General features: G+C 40.5%; 1 protein-coding gene across 7 annotated transcripts in view; it reads left to right on the top strand.

Annotated features, from left to right (window-relative positions):
• The window catches only part of LOC124470977 (ubiquitin-conjugating enzyme E2 J2), a 123,979-nt gene that overhangs the window by 84,581 nt on the left and 15,340 nt on the right, over positions 1 to 24,058 (top strand). For 6 of the 7 annotated variants that reach the window (XM_047025240.1, XM_047025239.1, XM_047025237.1 and 3 more), the window contains exons 18-20: positions 23,164 to 23,378; positions 23,542 to 23,637; positions 23,956 to 24,057. In XM_047025240.1, the coding sequence (XP_046881196.1) occupies positions 23,164 to 23,378; positions 23,542 to 23,637; positions 23,956 to 24,057 (413 nt within the window). The remainder of the gene's footprint in view (positions 1 to 23,163; positions 23,379 to 23,541; positions 23,638 to 23,955; position 24,058) is intronic. The other variant, XM_047025238.1, reaches the window with a different exon arrangement.

Raw genomic sequence — 24,058 nt, 5'->3', positions numbered from 1 at the left:
GCTGGTACCTCGGATCAGCAGTGCGGTAGCACACGCACTGCGGCAGAAGGGCGGCAGCAGGTGAAGGAGAGACCGACCAAATACTCTCGTGGATTTACGAGACGAACCAACTCAGGAAGAAGACTGAGGACGACGACAATCCCGACCTCCACCGGCTCCAACCTGGCACTCGCTGTCGCTAGTCTGGCGGCAAAGCCCGTGCTTAATCCAAAACCGCCAACAGCCAAACTCCTCTTTCTGGGTTATTGTTGTTGGTTGAGATATTCACCCAACAATATAAACATAACACCACTAATGATAATATAAAATCTTCACTCTTGGTATTTTACCGTACGCTACAATTTTCTTCTCCCTCCAACTCCTCCGCTCGCTCTGTCTTTTTCTACTCCAACCTCATCTACCCCAACTTCCCGTGTTACCCTGCCCTTTGACCTCAAACCGGATTGGCTTAACATCATAATCAAAATTAAAGCAACAACATAGATTCACAAAACATTCATCTTACTCTCTTCATATTTGTAACCGGTACATTTTAACATGCGTTTTTTAAACAACAGATATACATTTCCAAATGCTGTATTCAGTAAAACATGAACAATATGCATTTCTCATCAAATCAAAATCATACTCTCAAACCTTAAAGTCTATTTATTAAACTATGAACTTAAGTATTATGTATTCAAACTTTTATATTTATGTAATAGGATTGTTTCAACAGAAATGTTTACCACCCGGGCTACACAACTATCGACCCATTGCATTGGCCAGTATCTTGTCTAAAGTGTTTGAGAGAATTATTTGATTGAAATTGGAAATGTATATTCTGACTGCAGAAAATCAGTTTGGTTTTAAAAGAAAACATGGTACTGATCTCTGTATCTATGCTCTGAAGGAGATACACAAGTCTTAATTCATCTGTATTTTTATGCTTTATTGATGCTTACAAAGCTTTCGATCGAATTTGTCATGAAAAACTGTTTATGAAGCTAATAGCGAGAGGTTTCCCTAAACCTCTTGTGAGGATTTTGGTGTTCTGGTATGCCAATCAAACTTTTCATGTTAAATGGGACAATGTTGTATCAGCTGCTTTCCATGTTGGTAACGGAGTTCGACAAGGAGGAATTTGATTTCCCTTTTTGTTTAATATGGATATGGACGACTTATCAAGCCAGCTGAATAAGACAAATACAGGCTGTCTTGTTGGTGAATCTATTGTCAATCATCTGATGTACGCAGATTATCTGGTTCCACTCAGCCTGTTGCAACAGATGCTATGGGTGTGCTCTCAGTATGGCTTAGATCATGATATAAAATATAATGCAAAGAAAAGCCACATAATGATAGTCAGAAGTAATCAGGACAGGAAATTAACCTTCCCTACCTTTTATTTATCTGGCAGTCCCCTTGGTGTTTGTGAGGAAATAAAATATCTGCCATGTCATTTCTGATGATTGGACAGATGACAACGATATGTATCAACAGCGCTGTCAAATATATTCTCAGGCCAGTATGTTATTAAGGACGTTTTCTATGTGCTCAGATTCAGTTAAATGTTCCCTGTTTAGAACCTACATAACACCATTGTACACTGCTCATTTGTGGTCTATGTACAGGTAAAGGAGTATACAGATACTGAAAGTAGCCTACAATGATGCTTTTAGATTGCTACTTAATGTGCCAAGGTGGCATAGTGCTAGTCAGTTGTTTGTGTCTAAGCACGTACCAACCTGTAAGGCAATCCTGAGACAACTGATGTATGGTTTCAATGATGCTTTTAGATTGCTACTTAATGTGCCTAGGTGGCATAGTGCTGGTCAGTTGTTTCTGTCTAAGCACGTACCAACCTGTAAGGCACTCCTGAGACAACTGATGTATGGTTTCATGTGTCGACTGGACAAGTCTGAGAACTGAATAGTAGAGGCCCTGGTCAACCCTCTAAAGAGCTGCTATCGATTACTTGGAACTTAAGACTACATTGGCACAAAAGTCTTCATACTTTTTATGCACTGTATTATCTATGTTTTATGTTTTCGTTTTACTCTCTTTTTTATAGCTCTATGTCTGTTATTTTATGTGGAACTTGGCGTCTGAAATAAAGATTTATATATATATAAATACATATATATATATCAATGTTTCAGGATTTGTATAACTTTTTACCATTGCATACAAAATCGGAAATGCAATACTAAAAAGATCAGCTTTTGTTAAGAGATCCAAGATTACAAGATCCACAAGGCCTTGGCTAGAAACCAAGGAATGAGTGGGGGCTTGGTCAGCCCACACTCTCCTGAAATGTTGCGTGTGCGTCTTGCCAAGCCCGCGCGTGTGTAAGTTAAGGCTGAGTGTGTGAGGATGTGGAGCACGCGCGGGCAGGAGGAGGGGAGACATTCATTGGAAATTTGGCTAGAAATTAGCCAAGCAAGCATGTTTCAAATATTCACCAAAAATCGACCTTTGATCTTACAGTCAACTTTTTCACAGATTTGTGTTATAAACATTCTCAAGAGTCTTCATATGAACTTGTGATTGAATCAGAGTATCAGTTTTTGACTGGCTGATGTGTAAAGCATTATTTTAGCGTTAGCGATAAGTTCAATTTGCTTTATATCAATCATTTTTGGAGATATGAAGTTGCCTTTGCACACGGTAACATGTTGTAGTGTCTTCCATCGATATACCAAGTTTCGTGTTGATATCTCAAAGATTTGCTGAGACAGGACTTCACATCCTGTTTGGCGGCTTTTCTGATGAATTTGATTGGCTGTACCGGACAAACGGTTGTGAGGATCAAAATTCTTTTCGATAACTTTTGTGACGCTTGGTCTGAAGATCATCTCTGGTAACTTTGAAGAAGATATGACAAAAATTGTAGGAGGAGTAGGCTTTCAAAGGTTTTTGATAAAACCGGAAGTAGCGGAAAATCTATATAACCGGAAATTGACGCCATGGGGTGCGTTGAACTCGGCTTGAACCAGGGAATCCAATGGTACCTCATTTTTGAAAATGGGTCATACGGTTCAAAAGTTGCGTGTGTAAACACAAGTCCAACTTTGACCCATTGGTGGCGCTGGAGTGGTCTAATGGGAGACATGAAACTTGGTGTAGGTATAGAATCAACTGTCCTTAATGAGTGTGCCAAATTTCACAAAAAGTTGTCGAAGTGTTCTAGGGGCTGCCATTGACTTCCATGGAACAAGAATAATAATAATAATAAAACTAACAATAACAATAGGTTTCCTCCTGACGGAGGAATCCTAATAATAATAAAACTAACAATAACAATAGGTTTCCTCCTGACGGAGGAATCCTAATAAAACTAACAATAACAATAGGTTTCCTCCTGACGGAGGAATCCTAATAATAATAAAACTAACAATAACAATAGGTTTCGGAGGAATCCTAAATATAACTGCAAGCAGTAATGGCGGATTCCTCCAAACATTGCGAACCATTGAAAAATGTATATTCTTGACAAATTGGAACTGTATAGAAAAATCTATGCTGCAGAATTACCAATGGGATACCAAATCTGAAATATAATACCATCAAGATCCACAAGGGCCTTTATTTCAACCCAAGGAGTGAAGGGAGGGGGCTTGGTTAGCCTATCCATTCCAGAAAGCCTTTGTGCTTTAGGGCGTGGAATGTAGCGCCACCTATGGGTAATGGTGGGACAGTTGTGGTGTGGTAATTACCCTTGGTCTATACTTTCAAAAAAGCTCGACCAGAGCATACCCCCCGCTCTCAGGGTACCGAGCTTCAGCTCAGTCATGATGCTGGGATGAATGTAGGCCTATATGTAGAGACCAGGGAGACAGACACACCGGCCAGCTGCCCTGATGGGTCCGTGGTAGATCATTAATGCGGGTTGTATCCTACAACGCTCGTGGCCTCCGAGTAGGACATACTGCTGCTGATAGATCAAGACGTTTGGTGGTGGACACATTGCTGGACGAGAGTGACATTGTCTGCCTTCAAGAAACCTGGATGGCCAAGCAAGATCTGGACAAATTGAACTCCCTACACAAGAACTTTCATGGTGCTGGAGAGTCCACTACCGATCTCAGCATGAGAATGGTTTGTGGGAGGATAGCTGGTGGTGTAGCTATACTGTGGAACATAAAATATGACCCAACGGTAAAGGTGGTGTGGCTTAACGTTGACTGGGCTATTGGGTTGGAGTTTAATCACAATGAAAATAAATTGACTATTGTAAATGTGTACACACCATATGAATCCTATGACCATGAGGATGAATTTCAGAACAGGTTAGCTTTTATTCAGTCCTTCATAGAGGACAATAGTTCATGTTGTGTCTATGTCATGGGTGATTTTAATGCTGACATGTCAGATAAGCGTTTATTCGCACAACATCTGCAGCAGTTCTGTAATGAAACTAAATTAATTATATCAAGCGTTATTGCCTGATACAAGTTTTACCTATATAAGTGAAACGTGGCACACAACTTCCTGGCTAGACCATATTGTAACCACAGCCGATGCTCATGACTCACTGGAAAGTATAGAGATGTGTTATGGGCTGGCCACCACTGATCACATACCAGTTGCTATGCTGCTAAATGTTGAGAGTGTACCCTTGTTGCTGGCCCCCCAAGAAAACTGGACTGGTCAAAATTGACCAAAGAGGTTATGCACAGATATTCTCTATTAACTGACAGCTTACATAGTGATGTTGCATTTTCTAGGGATGCCCTAATGTGCACGGATATGAACTGCAAGGATAAACATCATGCTGAAAAGCTCTGTGCCATGTATGATGATATTGTCAAATGTCTTTATGCTTCCAGTGAACCTTTTATTAATCACAAGAGTAAGGTCCCTAACGCACGGCCTGTCTGGAATGAGTTTGTGTCTGAGCAACATGCTGCTGCTAGAGAAGCCTTTAGAGTCTGGTCAGAGGCAGGCAGACCCAGACAGGGAGTGCTGCTTGATAACAAAAACCTCACAAATGCTAGATTTAAATATGCACTCGTTTCATTAAGAGAAATGAAAACACAATGAGAGCAGACTCGCTGGCCAGAAAGATGCAGAATAACAATCTTACTGACTTCTGGAAGGAGGTCAAGATCATAAATAATAACAGAACTCCCCTCCCTTCTGATATCAAAGGGGTTAGTTGTCCAGAGAAGATTGCTGATCTATGGCATGAGCACTACAGTAAACTATTTAATTGTGTTCAAAGTAACACAGTGAGAATTGATAATCAATATAAAGGTATCTCTGCAGACTTGATAGTTAGATCAGTAGATATTTATGATGCCATCCACATGCTAGACAACAACAAAGCTTGTGGTATGGATTATATTTCTGCAGAGCATCTAAAAAATGCCAGTTATAGACTCAGTCCATTTCTAGCCATGTGTCTCACTGGAATTATGGTTCATGGTGTTCTACCGAACTCTATTATGTCAGTACTGTTAGTGCCTGTTGTTAAAGATAAGGCTGGTAAACTGAACAGCATAGACAACTATCGACCCATTGCATTGGCCAGTATCTTGTCTAAAGTGTTTGAGAGAATTATTTGATTGAAATTGGAAATGTATATTCTGACTGCAGAAAATCAGTTTGGTTTTAAAAGAAAACATGGTACTGATCTCTGTATCTATGCTCTGAAGGAGATTGTCTCAGGTACACAAGTCTTAATTTATCTGTATTTTTATGCTTTATTGATGCTTACAAAGCTTTCGATCGAATTTGTCATGAAAAACTGTTTATGAAGCTAATAGCGAGAGGTGTCCCTAAACCTCTTGTGAGGATTTTGGTGTTCTGGTATGCCAATCAAACTTTTCATGTTAAATGGGACAATGTTGTATCAGCTCCTTTCCATGTTGGTAACGGAGTTCGACAAGGAGGAATTTGATTTCCCTTTTTGTTTAATATGGATATGGACGACTTATCAAGCCAGCTGAATAAGACAAATACAGGCTGTCTTGTTGGTGAATCTATTGTCAATCATCTGATGTACGCAGATTATCTGGTTCCACTCAGCCTGTTGCAACAGATGCTATGGGTGTGCTCTCAGTATGGCTTAGATCATGATATAAAATATAATGCAAAGAAAAGCCACATAATGATAGTCAGAAGTAATCAGGACAGGAAATTAACCTTCCCTACCTTTTATTTATCTGGCAGTCCCCTTGGTGTTTGTGAGGAAATAAAATATCTGCCATGTCATTTCTGATGATTGGACAGATGACAACGATATGTATCAACAGCGCTGTCAAATATATTCTCAGGCCAGTATGTTATTAAGGACGTTTTCTATGTGCTCAGATTCAGTTAAATGTTCCCTGTTTAGAACCTACATAACACCATTGTACACTGCTCATTTGTGGTCTATGTACAGGAAAAGGAGTATACAGATACTGAAAGTAGCCTACAATGATGCTTTTAGATTGCTACTTAATGTGCCAAGGTGGCATAGTGCTAGTCAGTTGTTTGTGTCTAAGCACGTACCAACCTGTAAGGCAATCCTGAGACAACTGATGTATGGTTTCAATGATGCTTTTAGATTGCTACTTAATGTGCCTAGGTGGCATAGTGCTGGTCAGTTGTTTCTGTCTAAGCACGTACCAACCTGTAAGGCACTCCTGACACAACTGATGTATGGTTTCATGTGTCGACTGGACAAGTCTGAGAACTGAATAGTAGGGGCTCTGGTCAACCCTCTAAAGAGCTGCTATCGATTACTTGGAACTTAAGACTACATTGGCACAAAAGTCTTCATACTTTTTATGCACTGTATTATCTATGTTTTATGTTTTTGTTTTACTCCCTTTTTTATAGCTCTATGTCTGTTATTTTATGTGGAACTTGGCGTCTGAAATAAAGATTTATATATATATAAACACATATATATATATATATATATATATATCAATGTTTCAGGATTTGTATAACTTTTTACCATTGCATACAAATTGGAAATGCAATACCAAAAAGATCAGCTTTTGTTAAGAGATCCAAGATTACAAGATCCACAAGGCCTTTGCTAGAGACTACGGAATGAGTGGGGGCTTGGTCAGCCCACACTCTCCTGAAATGTTGCGTGTGCGTCTTGCCAAGCCCGCGCGTGTGTAAGTTAAGGCTGAGTGTGTGAGGATGTGGAGCACGCGCGGGCAGGAGGAGGGGAGACATTCATTGGAAATTTGGCTAGAAATTAGCCAAGCAAGCATGTTTCAAATATTCACCAAAAATCGACCTTTGATCTTACAGTCAACTTTTTCACAGATTTGTGTTATAAACATTCTCAAGAGTCTTCATATGAACTTGTGATTGAATCAGAGTATCAGTTTTTGACTGGCTGATGTGTAAAGCATTATTTTAGCGTTAGCGATAAGTTCAATTTGCTTTATATCAATCATTTTTGGAGATATGAAGTTGCCTTTGCACACGGTAACATGTTGTAGTGTCTTCCATCGATATACCAAGTTTCGTGTTGATATCTCAAAGATTTGCTGAGACATGACTTCACATCCTGTTTGGCGGCTTTTCTGATGAATTTGATTGGCTGTACCGGACAAACGGTTGTGAGGATCAAAATTCTTTTCGATAACTTTTGTGAGGCTTGGTCTGAAGATCATCTCTGGTAACTTTGAAGAAGATATGACAAAAATTGTAGGAGGAGTAGGCTTTCAAAGGTTTTTTATAAAACCGGAAATAGCGGAAAATCTATATAACCGGAAATTGACGCCATGGGGTGCGTTGAACTCGGCTTGATCCAGGGAATCCAATGGTGCCTCATTTTTGAAAATCGGTCATACGGTTCAAAAGTTGTGTGTGTAAACACAAGTCCAACTTTGACCCGTTGGTGGCGCTGGAGTGGTCTAATGGGAGACATGAAACTTGGTGTAGGTATAGAATCAACTGTCCTTAATGAGTGTGCCAAATTTCACAAAAAGTTGTCGAAGGGTTCTAGGGGCTGCCATTGACTTCCATGGAACAAGAATAATAATAATAATAAAACTAACAATAACAATAGGTTTCCTCCTGACGGAGGAATCCTAATAATAAAACTAACAATAACAATAGGTTTCCTCCTGACGGAGGAATCCTAATAATAATAAAACTAACAATAACAATAGGTTTCCTCCTGACGGAGGAATCCTAATAATAAATATAACTGCAAGCAGTAATGGCGGATTCCTCCAAACATTGCGAACCATTGAAAAATGTATATTCTTGACAAATTGGAACTGTATAGAAAAATCTATGCTGCAGAATTACCAATGGGATACCAAATCTGAAATATAATACCATCAAGATCCACAAGGGCCTTTATTTCAACCCAAGGAGTGAAGGGAGGGGGCTTGGTTAGCCTATCCATTCCAGAAAGCCTTTGTGCTTTAGGGCGTGGAATGTAGCGCCACCTATGGGTAATGGTGGGACAGTTGTGGTGTGGTAATTACCCTTGGTCTATACTTTCAAAAAAGCTCGACCAGAGCATACCCCCCGCTCTCAGGGTACCGAGCTTCAGCTCAGTCATGATGCTGGGATGAATGTAGGCCTTTATGTAGAGACCAGGGAGACAGACACACCGGCCAGCTACCCTGATGGGTCCGTGGTAGATCATTAATGCGGGTTGTATCCTACAACGCTCGTGGCCTCCGAGTAGGACATACTGCTGCTGATAGATCAAGACGTTTGGTGGTGGACACATTGCTGGACGAGAGTGACATTGTCTGCCTTCAAGAAACCTGGATGGCCAAGCAAGATCTGGACAAATTGAACTCCCTACACAAGAACTTTCATGGTGCTGGAGAGTCCACTACCGATCTCAGCATGAGAATGGTTTGTGGGAGGATAGCTGGTGGTGTAGCTATACTGTGGAACATAAAATATGACCCAACGGTAAAGGTCGTGTGGCTTAACGTTGACTGGGCTATTGGGTTGGAGTTTAATCACAATGAAAATAAATGTACTATTGTAAATGTGTACACACCATATGAATCCTATGACCATGAGGATGAATTTCAGAACAGGTTAGCTTTTATTCAGTCCTTCATAGAGGACAATAGTTCATGTTGTGTCTATGTCATGGGTGATTTTAATGCTGACATGTCAGATAAGCGTTTATTCGCACAACATCTGCAGCAGTTCTGTAATGAAACTAAATTAATTATATCAAGCGTTATTGCCTGATACAAGTTTTACCTATATAAGTGAAACGTGGCACACAACTTCCTGGCTAGACCATATTGTAACCACAGCCGATGCTCATGACTCACTGGAAAGTATAGAGATGTGTTATGGGCTGGCCACCACTGATCACATACCAGTTGCTATGCTGCTAAATGTTGAGAGTGTACCCTTGTTGCTGGCCCCCCAAGAAAACTGGACTGGTCAAAATTGACCAAAGAGGTTATGCACAGATATTCTCTATTAACTGACAGCTTACATAGTGATGTTGCATTTTCTAGGGATGCCCTAATGTGCACGGATATGAACTGCAAGGATAAACATCATGCTGAAAAGCTCTGTGCCATGTATGATGATATTGTCAAATGTCTTTATGCTTCCAGTGAACCTTTTATTAATCACAAGAGTAAGGTCCCTAACGCACAGCCTGTCTGGAATGAGTTTGTGTCTGAGCAACATGCTGCTGCTAGAGAAGCCTTTAGAGTCTGGTCAGAGGCAGGCAGACCCAGACAGGGAGTGCTGCTTGATAACAAAAACCTCACAAATGCTAGATTTAAATATGCACTCGTTTCATTAAGAGAAATGAAAACACAATGAGAGCAGACTCGCTGGCCAGAAAGATGCAAAATAACAATCTTACTGACTTCTGGAAGGAGGTCAAGATCATAAGTAATAACAGAACTTCCCTCCCTTCTGATATCCAAGGGGTTAGTTGTCCAGAGAAGATTGCTGATCTATGGCATGAGCACTACAGTCAACTATTTAATTGTGTTAAAAGTAACACAGTGAGAATTGATAATGAATATAAAGGTATCTCTGCAGACTTAATAGTTAGATCAGTAGATATTTATGATGCCATCCACATGCTAGACAACAACAAAGCTTGTGGTATGGATTGCATTTCTGCAGAGCATCTAAAAAATGCCAGTTATAGACTCAGTCCATTTCTAGCCATGTGTCTCACTGGAATTATGGTTCATGGTGTTCTACCGAACTCTATTATGTCAGTACTGTTAGTGCCTGTTGTTAAACATAAGGCTGGTAAACTGAACAGCATAGACAACTATCGACCCATTGCATTGGCATCTTGTCTAAAGTGTTTGAGAGAATTATTTGATTGAAATTGGAAATGTATATTCTGACTGCAGAAAATCAGTTTGGTTTTAAAAGAAAACATGGTACTGATCTCTGTATCTATGCTCTGAAGGAGATTGTCTCAGGTACACAAGTCTTAATTCATCTGTATTTTTATGCTTTATTGATGCTTACAAAGCTTTCGATCGAATTTGTCATGAAAAACTGTTTATGAAGCTAATAGCGAGAGGTGTCCCTAAACCTCTTGTGAGAATTTTGGTGTTCCGGTATGCCAATCAAACTTTTCATGTTAAATGGGACAATGTTGTATCAGCTCCTTTCCATGTTGGTAACGGAGTTCGACAAGGAGGAATTTGATTTCCCTTTTTGTTTAATATGGATTTGGACGACTTATCAAGCCAGCTGATTAAGACAAATACAGGCTGTCTTGTTGGTGAATCTATTGTCAATCATCTGATGTACGCAAATGATCTGGTTCCACTCAGCCTGTTGCAACAGATGCTATGGGTGTGCTCTCAGTATGGCTTAGATCATGATATAAAATATAATGCAAAGAAAAGCCACATAATGATAGTCAGAAGTAATCAGGACAGGAAATTAACCTTCCATACCTTTTATTTATCTGGCAGTTCCCTTGGTGTTTGTGAGGAAATAAAATATCTGGGCCATGTCATTTCTGATGATTGGACAGATGACAACGATATGTATCAACGGCGCTGTAAAAGATATTCTCAGGCCAGTATGTTATTAAGGACGTTTTCTATGTGCTCAGATTCAGTTAAATGTTCCCTGTTTAGAACCTACATAACACCATTGTACACTGCTCATTTGTGGTCTATGTACAGGAAAAGGAGTATACAGATACTGAAAGTAGCCTACAATGATGCTTTTAGATTGCTACTTAATGTGCCAAGGTGGCATAGTGCTAGTCAGTTGTTTGTGTCTAAGCACGTACCAACCTGTAAGGCAATCCTGAGACAACTGATGTATGGTTTCAATGATGCTTTTAGATTTCTACTTAATGTGCCTAGGTGGCATAGTGCTGGTCAGTTGTTTCTGTCTAAGCACGTACCAACCTGTAAGGCACTCCTGACACAACTGATGTGTGGTTTCATGTGTCGACTGGACAAGTCTGAGAACTGAATAGTAGAGGCTCTGGTCAACCCTCTAAAGAGCTGCTATCGATTACTTGGAACTTAAGACTACATTGGCACAAAAGTCTTCATACTTTTTATGCACTGTATTGTCTATGTTTTATGTTTTTGTTTTACTCTCTTTTTTATAGCTCTATGTCTGTTATTTTATGTGGAACTTGGCGTCTGAAATAAAGATTTATATATATAAATACTTATATATATATCAATGTTTCAGGATTTGTATAACCTTTTACCATTGCATACAAAATCGGAAATGCAATACTAAAAAGATCAGCTTTTGTTAAGAGATCCAAGATTACAAGATCCACAAGGCCTTTGCTAGAAACCAAGGAATGAGTGGGGGCTTGGTCAGCCCACACTCTCCTGAAATGTTGCGTGTGCGTCTTGCCAAGCCCGCGCGTGTGTAAGTTAAGGCTGAGTGTGTGAGGATGTGGAGCACGCGCGGGCAGGAGGAGGGGAGACATTCATTGGAAATTTGTCTAGAAATTAGCCAAGCAAGCATGTTTCAAATATTCACCAAAAATCGACCTTTGATCTTACAGTCAACTTTTTCACAGATTTGTGTTATAAACATTCTCAAGAGTCTTCATATGAACTTGTGATTGAATCAGAGTATCAGTTTTTGACTGGCTGATGTGTAAAGCATTATTTTAGCGTTAGCGATAAGTTCAATTTGCTTTATATCAATCATTTTTGGAGATATGAAGTTGCCTTTGCACACGGTAACATGTTGTAGTGTCTTCCATCGATATACCAAGTTTCGTGTTGATGTCTCAAAGATTTGCTGAGACATGACTTCACATCCTGTTTGGCGGCTTTTCTGATGAATTTGATTGGCTTTAACGGACAAACAGTCATGAGGATCAAAATTCTTTACGATAACTTTTGTGAGGCTTGGTCTGAAGATCATCTCTGGTAACTTTGAAAAAAATATGACAAAAATTGTAGGAGGAGTAGGCTTTCAAAGGTTTTTGATAAAACCGGAAATAGCGGAAAATGTATATAACCGGAAATTGACGCCATGGTGTGCATTGAACTCGGCTTGATCCAGGGAATCCAAAGGTACCTCATTTTTGAAAATCGGTCATACGGTTCAAAAGTTGCGTGTGTAAACACAAGTCCAACTTTGACCCGTTGGTGGCGCTGGAGTGGTCTAATGGGAGACATGAAACTTGGTGTAGGTATAGAATCAACTGTCCTTAATAAGTGTGCCAAATTTCACAAAAAGTTGTCGAAGGGTTCTAGGGGCTGCCATTGACTTCCATGGAACAAGAATAATAATAATAAATATAACTGCAAGCAGTAATGGCGGATTCCTCCAAACATTGCGAACCATTGAAAAATGTATATTCTTGACAAATTGGAACTGTATAGAAAAATCTATGCTGCAGAATTACCAATGGGATACCAAATCTGAAATATAATACCACCAGGATCCACAAGGGCCTTTATTTCAACTCAAGGAGTGAAGGGAGGGGGCTTGGTTAGCCTATCCATTCCAGAAAGCCTTTGTGCTTTAGGGCGTGGAATGTAGCGCCACATATGGGTAATGGTGGGACAGTTGTGGTTTGGTAATTACCCTTGGTCTATACTTTCAAAAAAGCTCGACCAGAGAATACCCCCAGCTCTCAGGGTACCGAGCTTCAGCTCAGTCATGATGCTGGGATTAATGTAGGCCTATATGTAGAGACCAGGGAGACAGACACACCGGCCAGCTGCCCTGATGGGTCCGTGGTAGATCATTAATGCGGGTTGTATCCTACAACGCTCGTGGCCACCGAGTAGGACATACTGCTGCTGATAGATCAAGACGTTTGGTGGTGGACACATTGCTGGACGAGAGTAACATTGTCTGCCTTCAAGAAACCTGGATGACCAAGCAAGATCTGGACAAATTGAACTCCCTACACAAGAACTTTCATGGTGCTGGAGAGTCCACTACCGATCTCAGCATGAGAATGGTTTGTGGGAGGATAGCTGGTGGTGTAGCTATACTGTGGAACATAAAATATGACCCAACGGTAAAGGTGGTGTGGCTTAACGTTGACTGGGCTATTGGGTTGGAGTTTAATCACAATGAAAATAAATGTACTATTGTAAATGTGTACACACCATATGAATCCTATGACCATGAGGATGAATTTCAGAACAGGTTAGCTTTTATTCAGTCCTTCATAGAGGACAATAGTTCATGTTGTGTCTATGTCATGGGTGATTTTAATGCTGACATGTCAGATAAGTGTTTATTCGCACAACATCTGCAGCAGTTCTGTAATGAAACTAAATTAATTATATCAAGCGTTATTGCCTGATACAAGTTTTACCTATATAAGTGAAACGTGGCACACAACTTCCTGGCTAGACCATATTGTAACCACAGCCGATGCTCATGACTCACTGGAAAGTATAGAGATGTGTTATGGGCTGGCCACCACTGATCACATACCAGTTGCTATGCTGCTAAATGTTGAGAGTGTACCCTTGTTGCTGGCCCCCCAAGAAAACTGGACTGGTCAAAATTGACCAAAGAGGTTATGCACAGATATTCTCTATTAACTGACAGCTTACATAGTGATGTTGCATTTTCTAGGGATGCCCTAATGTGCACGGATATGAACTGCAAGGATAAACATCATGCTGAAAAGCTCTGTGCCATGTATGATGATATTGTCAAATGTCTTTATGCTTTCAGTGAAGGTTTTATTAATCACAAGAGTAAGGTCCCTAACGCACGGCCTGTCTGGAATGAGTTTGTGTCTGAGCAACATGCTGCTGCTAGAGAAGCCTTTAGAGTCTGGTCAGAGGCAGGCAGACCCAGACAGAGAGTGCTGCTTGATAACAAAAACCTCACAAATGCTAGATTTAAATATGCACTCGTTTCATTAAGAGAAATGAAAACACAATGAGAGCAGACTCGCTGGCCAGAAAGATGCAGAATAACAATCTTACTGACTTCTGGAAGGAGGTCAAGATCATAAATAATAACAGAACTCCCCTCCCTTCTGATATCAAAGGGGTTAGTTGTCCAGAGAAGATTGCTGATCTATGGCATGAGCACTACAGTAAACTATTTAATTGTGTTAAAAGTAACACAGTGAGAATTGATAATCAATATAAAGGTATCTCTGCAGACTTGATAGTTAGATCAGTAGATATTTATGATGCCATCCACATGCTAGACAACAACAAAGCTTGTGGTATGGATTGCATTTCTGCAGAGCATCTAAAAAATGCCAGTTATAGACTCAGTCCATTTCTAGCCATGTGTCTCACTGGAATTATGGTTCATGGTGTTCTACCGAACTCTATTATGTCAGTACTGTTAGTGCCTGTTGTTAAAGATAAGGCTGGTAAACTGAACAGCATAGACAACTATCGACCCATTGCATTGGCCAGTATCTTGTCTAAAGTGTTTGAGAGAATTATTTGATTGAAATTGCAAATGTATATTCTGACTGCAGAAAATCAGTTTGGTTTTAAAAGAAAACATGGTACTGATCTCTGTATCTATGCTCTGAAGGAGATTGTCTCAGGTACACAAGTCTTAATTCATCTGTATTTTTATGCTTTATTGATGCTTACAAAGCTTTGGATCGAATTTGTCATGAAAAACTGTTTATGAAGCTAATAGCGAGAGGTTTCCCTAAACCTCTTGTGAGGATTTTGGTGTTCTGGTATGCCAATCAAACTTTTCATTTCAAATGGGACAATGTTGTATCAGCTCCTTTCCATGTTGGTAACGGAGTTCGACAAGGAGGAATTTGATTTCCCTTTTTGTTTAATATGGATATAGACGACTTATCAAGCCAGCTGAATAAGACAAATACAGGCTGTCTTGTTGGTGAATCTATTGTCAATCATCTGATGTACGCAGATTATCTGGTTCCACTCAGCCTGTTGCAACAGATGCTATGGGTGTGCTCTCAGTATGGCTTAGATCATGATATAAAATATAATGCAAAGAAAAGCCACATAATGATAGTCAGAAGTAATCAGGACAGGAAATTAACCTTCCCTACCTTTTATTTATCTGGCAGTCCCCTTGGTGTTTGTGAGGAAATAAAATATCTGGGACATGTCATTTGTGATGATTGGACAGATGACAACGATATGTATCAACAGCGCTGTCAAATATATTCTCAGGCCAGTATGTTATTAAGGACGTTTTCTATGTGCTCAGATTCAGTTAAATGTTCCCTGTTTAGAACCTACATAACACCATTGTACACTGCTCATTTGTGGTCTATGTACAGGTAAAGGAGTATACAGATACTGAAAGTAGCCTACAATGATGCTTTTAGATTGCTACTTAATGTGCCAAGGTGGCATAGTGCTAGTCAGTTGTTTGTGTCTAAGCACGTACCAACCTGTAAGGCAATCCTGAGACAACTGATGTATGGTTTCAATGATGCTTTTAGATTGCTACTTAATGTGCCTAGGTGGCATAGTGCTGGTCAGTTGTTTCTGTCTAAGCACGTACCAACCTGTAAGGCACTCCTGAGACAACTGATGTATGGTTTCATGTGTCGACTGGACAAGTCTGAGAACTGAATAGTAGAGGCCCTGGTCAACCCTCTAAAGAGCTGCTATCGATTACTTGGAACTTAAGACTACATTGGCACAAAAGTCTTCATACTTTTTATGCACTGTATTATCTATGTTTTATGTTTTCGTTTTACTCTCTTTTTTATAGCTCTATGTCTGTTATTTTATGTGGAACTTGGCGTCTGAAATAAAGATTTATATATATATAAATACATATATATATATCAATGTTTCAGGATTTGTATAACTTTTTACCATTGCATACAAAATCGGAAATGCAATACTAAAAAGATCAGCTTTTGTTAAGAGATCCAAGATTACAAGATCCACAAGGCCTTGGCTAGAAACCAAGGAATGAGTGGGGGCTTGGTCAGCCCACACTCTCCTGAAATGTTGCGTGTGCGTCTTGCCAAGCCCGCGCGTGTGTAAGTTAAGGCTGAGTGTGTGAGGATGTGGAGCACGCGCGGGCAGGAGGAGGGGAGACATTCATTGGAAATTTGGCTAGAAATTAGCCAAGCAAGCATGTTTCAAATATTCACCAAAAATCGACCTTTGATCTTACAGTCAACTTTTTCACAGATTTGTGTTATAAACATTCTCAAGAGTCTTCATATGAACTTGTGATTGAATCAGAGTATCAGTTTTTGACTGGCTGATGTGTAAAGCATTATTTTAGCGTTAGCGATAAGTTCAATTTGCTTTATATCAATCATCTTTGGAGATATGAAGTTGCCTTTACACACGGTAACATGTTGTAGTGTCTTCCATCGATATACCAAGTTTCGTGTTGATATCTCAAAGATTTGCTGAGACATGACTTCACATCCTGTTTGGCGGCTTTTCTGATGAATTTGATTGGCTGTACCGGACAAACGGTTGTGAGGATCAAAATTCTTTTCGATAACTTTTGTGACGCTTGGTCTGAAGATCATCTCTGGTAACTTTGAAGAAGATATGACAAAAATTGTAGGAGGAGTAGGCTTTCAAAGGTTTTTGATAAAACCGGAAGTAGCGGAAAATCTATATAACCGGAAATTGACGCCATGGGGTGCGTTGAACTCGGCTTGAACCAGGGAATCCAATGGTACCTCATTTTTGAAAATGGGTCATACGGTTCAAAAGTTGCGTGTGTAAACACAAGTCCAACTTTGACCCGTTGGTGGCGCTGGAGTGGTCTAATGGGAGACATGAAACTTGGTGTAGGTATAGAATCAACTGTCCTTAATGAGTGTGCCAAATTTCACAAAAAGTTGTCGAAGTGTTCTAGGGGCTGCCATTGACTTCCATGGAACAAGAATAATAATAATAATAAAACTAACAATAACAATAGGTTTCCTCCTGACGGAGGAATCCTAATAATAAAACTAACAATAACAATAGGTTTCCTCCTGACGGAGGAATCCTAAATATAACTGCAAGCAGTAATGGCGGATTCCTCCAAACATTGCGAACCATTGAAAAATGTATATTCTTGACAAATTGGAACTGTATAGAAAAATCTATGCTGCAGAATTACCAATGGGATACCAAATCTGAAATATAATACCATCAAGATCCACAAGGGCCTTTATTTCAACCCAAGGAGTGAAGGGAGGGGGCTTGGTTAGCCTATCCATTCCAGAAAGCCTTTGTGCTTTAGGGCGTGGAATGTAGCGCCACCTATGGGTAATGGTGGGACAGTTGTGGTGTGGTAATTACCCTTGGTCTATACTTTCAAAAAAGCTCGACCAGAGCATACCCCCCGCTCTCAGGGTACCGAGCTTCAGCTCAGTCATGATGCTGGGTTGAATGTAGGCCTATATGTAGAGACCAGGGAGACAGACACACCGGCCAGCTGCCCTGATGGGTCCGTGGTAGATCATTAATGCGGGTTGTATCCTACAACGCTCGTGGCCTCCGAGTAGGACATACTGCTGCTGATAGATCAAGACGTTTGGTGGTGGACACATTGCTGGACGAGAGTGACATTGTCTGCCTTCAAGAAACCTGGATGGCCAAGCAAGATCTGGACAAATTGAACTCCCTACACAAGAACTTTCATGGTGCTGGAGAGTCCACTACCGATCTCATCATGAGAATGGTTTGTGGGAGGATAGCTGGTGGTGTAGCTATACTGTGGAACATAAAATATGACCCAACGGTAAAGGTGGTGTGGCTTAACGTTGACTGGGCTATTGGGTTGGAGTTTAATCACAATGAAAATAAATGTACTATTGTAAATGAGTACACACCATATGAATCTTATGACCATGAGGATGAATTTCAGAACAGGTTAGCTTTTATTCAGTCCTTCATAGAGGACAATAGTTCATGTTGTGTCTATGTCATGGGTGATTTTAATGCTGACATGCCAGATAAGTGTTTATTCGCACAACATCTGCAGCAGTTCTGTAATGAAACTAAATTAATGATATCAAGCGTTATTGCCTGATACAAGTTTTACCTATATAAGTGAAACGTGGCACACAACTTCCTGGCTAGACCATATTGTAACCACAGCCGATGCTCATGACTCACTGGAAAGTATAGAGATGTGTTATGGGCTGGCCACCACTGATCACATACCAGTTGCTATGCTGCTAAATGTTGAGAGTGTACCCTTGTTGCTGGCCCCCCAAGAAAACTGGACTGGTCAAAATTGACCAAAGAGGTTATGCACAGATATTCTCTATTAACTGACAGCTTACATAGTGATGTTGCATTTTCTAGGGATGCCCTAATGTGCACGGATATGAACTGCAAGGATAAACATCATGCTGAAAAGCTCTTTGCCATGTATGATGATATTGTCAAATGTCTTTATGCTTCCAGTGAACCTTTTATTAATCACAAGAGTAAGGTCCCTAACGCACGGCCTGTCTGGTATGAGTTTGTGTCTGAGCAACATGCTGCTGCTAGAGAAGCCTTTAGAGTCTGGTCAGAGGCAGGCAGACCCAGACAGGGAGTGCTGCTTGATAACAAAAACCTCACAAATGCTAGATTTAAATATGCACTAGTTTCATTAAGAGAAATGAAAACACAATGAGAGCAGACTCGCTGGCCAGAAAGATGCAGAATAACAATCTTACTGACTTCTGGAAGGAGGTCAAGATCATAAATAATAACAGAACTCCCCTCCCTTCTGATATCAAAGGGGTTAGTTGTCCAGAGAAGATTGCTGATCTATGGCATGAGCACTACAGTAAACTGTTTAATTGTGTTCAAAGTAACACAGTGAGAATTGATAATGAATATAAAGGTATCTCTGCAGACTTGATAGTTAGATCAGTAGATATTTATGATGCCATCCACATGCTAGACAACAACAAAGCTTGTGGTATGGATTCCATTTCTGCAGAGCATCTAAAAAATGCCAGTTATACTCAGTCCATTTCTAGCCATGTGTCTCACTGGAATTATGGTTCATGGTGTTCTACCGAACTCTATTATGTCAGTACTGTTAGTGCCTGTTGTTAAAGATAAGGCTGGTAAACTGAACAGCATAGACAACTATCGACCCATTGCATTGGCCAGTATCTTGTCTAAAGTGTTTGAGAGAATTATTTGATTCAAATTGGAAATGTATATTCTGACTGCAGACAATCAGTTTGGTTTTAAAAGAAAACATGGTACTGATCTCTGTATCTATGCTCTGAAGGAGATTGTCTCAGGTACACAAGTCTTAATTCATCTGTATTTATATGCTTTATTGATGCTTACAAAGCTTTCGATCGAATTTGTCATGAAAAACTGTTTATGAAGCTAATAGCGAGAGGTGTCCCTAAACCTCTTGTGAGGATTTTGGTGTTCTGGTATGCCAATCAAACTTTTCATGTTAAATGGGACAATGTTGTATCAGCTCCTTTCCATGTTGGTAACGGAGTTCGACAAGGAGGAATTTGATTTCCCTTTTTGTTTAATATGGATATGGACGACTTATCAAGCCAGCTGAATAAGACAAATACAGGCTGTTTTGTTGGTGAATCTATTGTCAATCATCTGATGTACGCAGATTATCTGGTTCCACTCAGCCTGTTGCAACAGATGCTATGGGTGTGCTCTCAGTATGGCTTAGATCATGATATAAAATATAATGCAAAAAAAGCCACATAATGATAGTCAGAAGTAATCAGGACTGGAAATTAACCTTCCCTACCTTTTATTTATCTGGCAGTCCCCTTGGTATTTGTGAGGAAATAAAATATCTGGACCATGTCATTTCTGATGATTGGACAGATGACAACGATATGTATCAACAGCGCTGTAAAATATATTCTCAGGCCAGTATGTTATTAAGGACATTTTCTATGTACTCAGATTCAGTTAAATGTTCCCTGTTTAGAACCTACATAACACCATTGTACACTGCTCATTTGTGGTCTATGTACAGGAAAAGGAGTATACAGATACTGAAAGTAGCCTACAATGATGCTTTTAGATTGCTACTTAATGTGCCAAGGTGGCATAGTGCTAGTCAGTTGTTTGTGTCTAAGCACGTACCAACCTGTAAGGCAATCCTGAGACAACTGATGTATGGTTTCAATGATGCTTTTAGATTGCTACTTAATGTGCCTAGGTGGCATAGTGCTGGTCAGTTGTTTCTGTCTAAGCATGTACCAACCTGTAAGGCACTCCTGAGACAACTGATGTATGGTTTCATGTGTCGACTGGACAAGTCTGAGAACTGAATAGTAGAGGCTCTGGTCAACCCTCTAAAGAGCTGCTATCGATTACTTGGAACTTAAGACTACATTGGCACAAAAGTCTTCATACTTTTTATGCACTGTATTATCTATGTTTGATGTTTTCGTTTTACTCTCTTTTTTATAGCTCTATGTCTGTTATTTTATGTGGAACTTGGCGTCTGAAATAAAGATTTATCTATATATAAATACATATATATATATATATATTAATGTTTCAGGATTTGCATAACTTTTTACCATTGCATACAAAATCGGAAATGCAATACCAAAAAGATCAGCTTTTGTTAAGAGATCCAAGATTACAAGATCCACAAGGCCTTTGCTAGAAACTAAGGAATGAGTGGGGGCTTTGTCAGCCCACACTCTCCTGAAATGTTGCGTGTGCGTCTTGCCAAGCCCGCGCGTGTGTAAGTTAAGGCTGAGTGTGTGAGGATGTGGAGCACGCGCGGGCAGGAGGAGGGGAGACATTCATTGGAAATTTGGCTAGAAATTAGCCAAGCAAGCATGTTTCAAATATTCACCAAAAATCGACCTTTGATCTTACAGTCAACTTTTTCACAGATTTGTGTTATAAACATTCTCAAGAGTCTTCATATGAACTTGTGATTGAATCAGAGTATCAGTTTTTGACTGGCTGATGTGTAAAGCATTATTTTAGCGTTAGCGATAAGTTCAATTTGCTTTAAATCAATCATTTTTGGAGATATGAAGTTGCCTTTGCACACGGTAACATGTTGTAGTGTCTTCCATCGATATACCAAGTTTCGTGTTGATATCTCAAAGATTTGCTGAGACATGACTTCACATCCTGTTTGGCGGCTTTTCTGATGAATTTGATTGGCTGTACCGGACAAACGGTTGTGAGGATCAAAATTCTTTTCGATAACTTTTGTGAGGCTTGGTCTGAAGATCATCTCTGGTAACTTTGAAGAAGATATGACAAAAATTGTAGGAGGAGTAGGCTTTCAAAGGATTTTGATAAAACCGGAAATAGCGGAAAATCTATATAACCGGAAATTGACGCCATGGGGTGCGTTGAACTCGGCTTGATCCAGGGAATCCAATGGTACCTCATTTTTGAAAATAGGTCACACGGTTCAAAAGTTGCGTGTGTAAACACAAGTCCAACTTTGACCCGTTGGTGGCGCTGGAGTGGTCTAATGGGAGACATGAAACTTGGTGTAGGTATAGAATCAACTGTCCTTAATGAGTGTGCCAAATTTCACAAAAAGTTGTCGAAGGGTTCTAGGGGCTGCCATTGACTTCCATGGAACAAGAATAATAATAATAATAAAACTAACAATAACAATAGGTTTCCTCCTGACGGAGGAATCCTAATAATAAAACTAACAATAACAATAGGTTTCCTCCTGACGGAGGAATCCTAATAATACTACCAATTACAATAGGTGCCTCGCAGCTTCGCTGCTTGGCCCCTAATAATACTACCAATTACAATAGGTGCCTCGCAGCTTCGCTGCTTGGCCCCTAATAATAATAATACTACCAATTACAATAGGTGCCTCGCAGCTTCGCTGCTTGGCCCCTAATAAGAAAAGGTAGAATCACTTATGTGGCTTCGCCGCTTCGCGGCTTGGCCACCAATAATAATAAGAATACGTAGAAACACTTAAGGTGGCTTCGCCGCTTCGCGGCTTGGCCACCAATAATAATAATAAGAATACGTAGAAACACTTAAGGTGGCTTCGCCGCTTCGCGGCTTGGCCACCAATAAGGTACAACTTTTCTTCTTAACTCCACTAAAGTGCCCGGGGCAATTCACGCATTCATGAACGTTTTCTTATCTGGAATTCATTATAGGCTAAGACCAGAATTTAAGGATTTCGCCTTTGCATGGATCTCTTCTTCTTCCTTTCTTTTCTTCTTAAATAGATGAAATTCCCGGATAGCTTTTGCCTCTTCATTATTTCGTTCTTCAAGGTTCTTGAACACACACACTTGAACGCCTCACTGTGCTAGCATGTTCTGATAACACCAAGGATGTACGTAACGTACCCCTTCCGTTTTCGATTTATGGCTCATTTTACCCTAATGTTAGATTATTATTTTTTGATGTCAAAATATTTGTTGGAGATATAGAAGGGGGCGCAAAATAAAACTGCCCAGATGTTTAAAAAAAATGATCAATTTTTATACTCGTGCATTGCTTGGTATCATTGTTCCCGTATCAAGTGCAGCATATATTCCAGTGCGGTTTATACTCAAATTTACAAACACAAATCTCCCATTCTGGTGGGGTACGGTTTATAGAAAATGCGGCTTTTTTTAATTTTTTATACATTACTTATTTTAAGGACACTTCCAATTATGTAGAAAAAGACAAACATTATGAAAATGTATGATGTTCTCATTGGATACATTTAATTTAGAGTTTAGAGAATTCCGCTTGCGAAAAACTATTAGTAGGAATGGAAAGACTTGAAAGAAAATTGAAACATCACCAGATCTAGAGACAGGAATGTATGTTCTGCATTAAGTCCACCTCCTGTGTGGTGCAGGCAGGAGAAGGAGGCCTGGATCCAGGCCAAGTACGTGGAGCGGCGCTTCCTGAGGAAGCTGCGAGGCACTGGGGCGCTGGGAGAGGGGGGGGGGAAGCCACGCCCCTGGGGGGGGAAGAAGTGTGTGAGACGCAGCAGCTCAGCGCGGCCGCCCAAGACCCACAGGAGGCACCGGCACGACCTCGGGAGCGCCTTGCCTGCCAACCTGTCTGCAGGTCAGAGGCCCACAGCCCTCTCTGGGGAGGACCAGTTCATGGTTGTTGACACTGGAGCATAGATCGATAGACAGCCAGGTTGTTTTGTTGAAGCTGTCTTAGTCATCCTTAAAGGGCTGTAAGTTTAGCTCAACTGTTTCTCTCTTTCTTCCTGGATGTTCAGCGGCTGCAGCAGCAAAGTTCCGTCGTGACTCTCTTTTCTGTCCTGATGAGCTGGATCATTTGTTCTCCTACTTCGACACCGGGTCTGGGCCTCGCAGTAAGAGGAGTGTGTGTTTGGTAGTGTGTGTGTGTTTGGTAGTGTGTGTGTGTTTGGTAGTGTGTGTGTGTTGTGGTAGTGTGTGTGTGTTGTGGTAGTGTGTGTGTGTTTGGTAGTGTGTGTGTGTTTGGTAGTGTGTGTGTGTTTGGTAGTGTGTGTGTGTTTGGTAGTGTGTGTGTGTGTGGTAGTGTGTGTGTGTTTGGTAGTGTGTGTGTGTTTGGTAGTGTGTGTGTGTGTGGTAGTGTGTGTGTGTTTGGTAGTGTGTGTGTGTTTGGTAGTGTGTGTGAGGAGACTAACGTGTCCGTGTGGCCATGGTGGGTCCTGCAGGTCTGAGCAGTGACAGTGGCCTGGGCGGCAGCACCGACGGCTCCACAGATGTCCTGGTGTTTGGCTCTGTGGTGGACAGCGTCACCGAGGAGGG

This window comes from Hypomesus transpacificus, chromosome 9 (assembly GCF_021917145.1).
Source record: "Hypomesus transpacificus isolate Combined female chromosome 9, fHypTra1, whole genome shotgun sequence".
NCBI classification, from domain to species: domain Eukaryota; kingdom Metazoa; phylum Chordata; class Actinopteri; order Osmeriformes; family Osmeridae; genus Hypomesus; species Hypomesus transpacificus.
The sequence above is the reverse complement of the archived record's forward strand: the minus strand, read 5'-3'. Positions and strand labels throughout refer to the sequence as shown.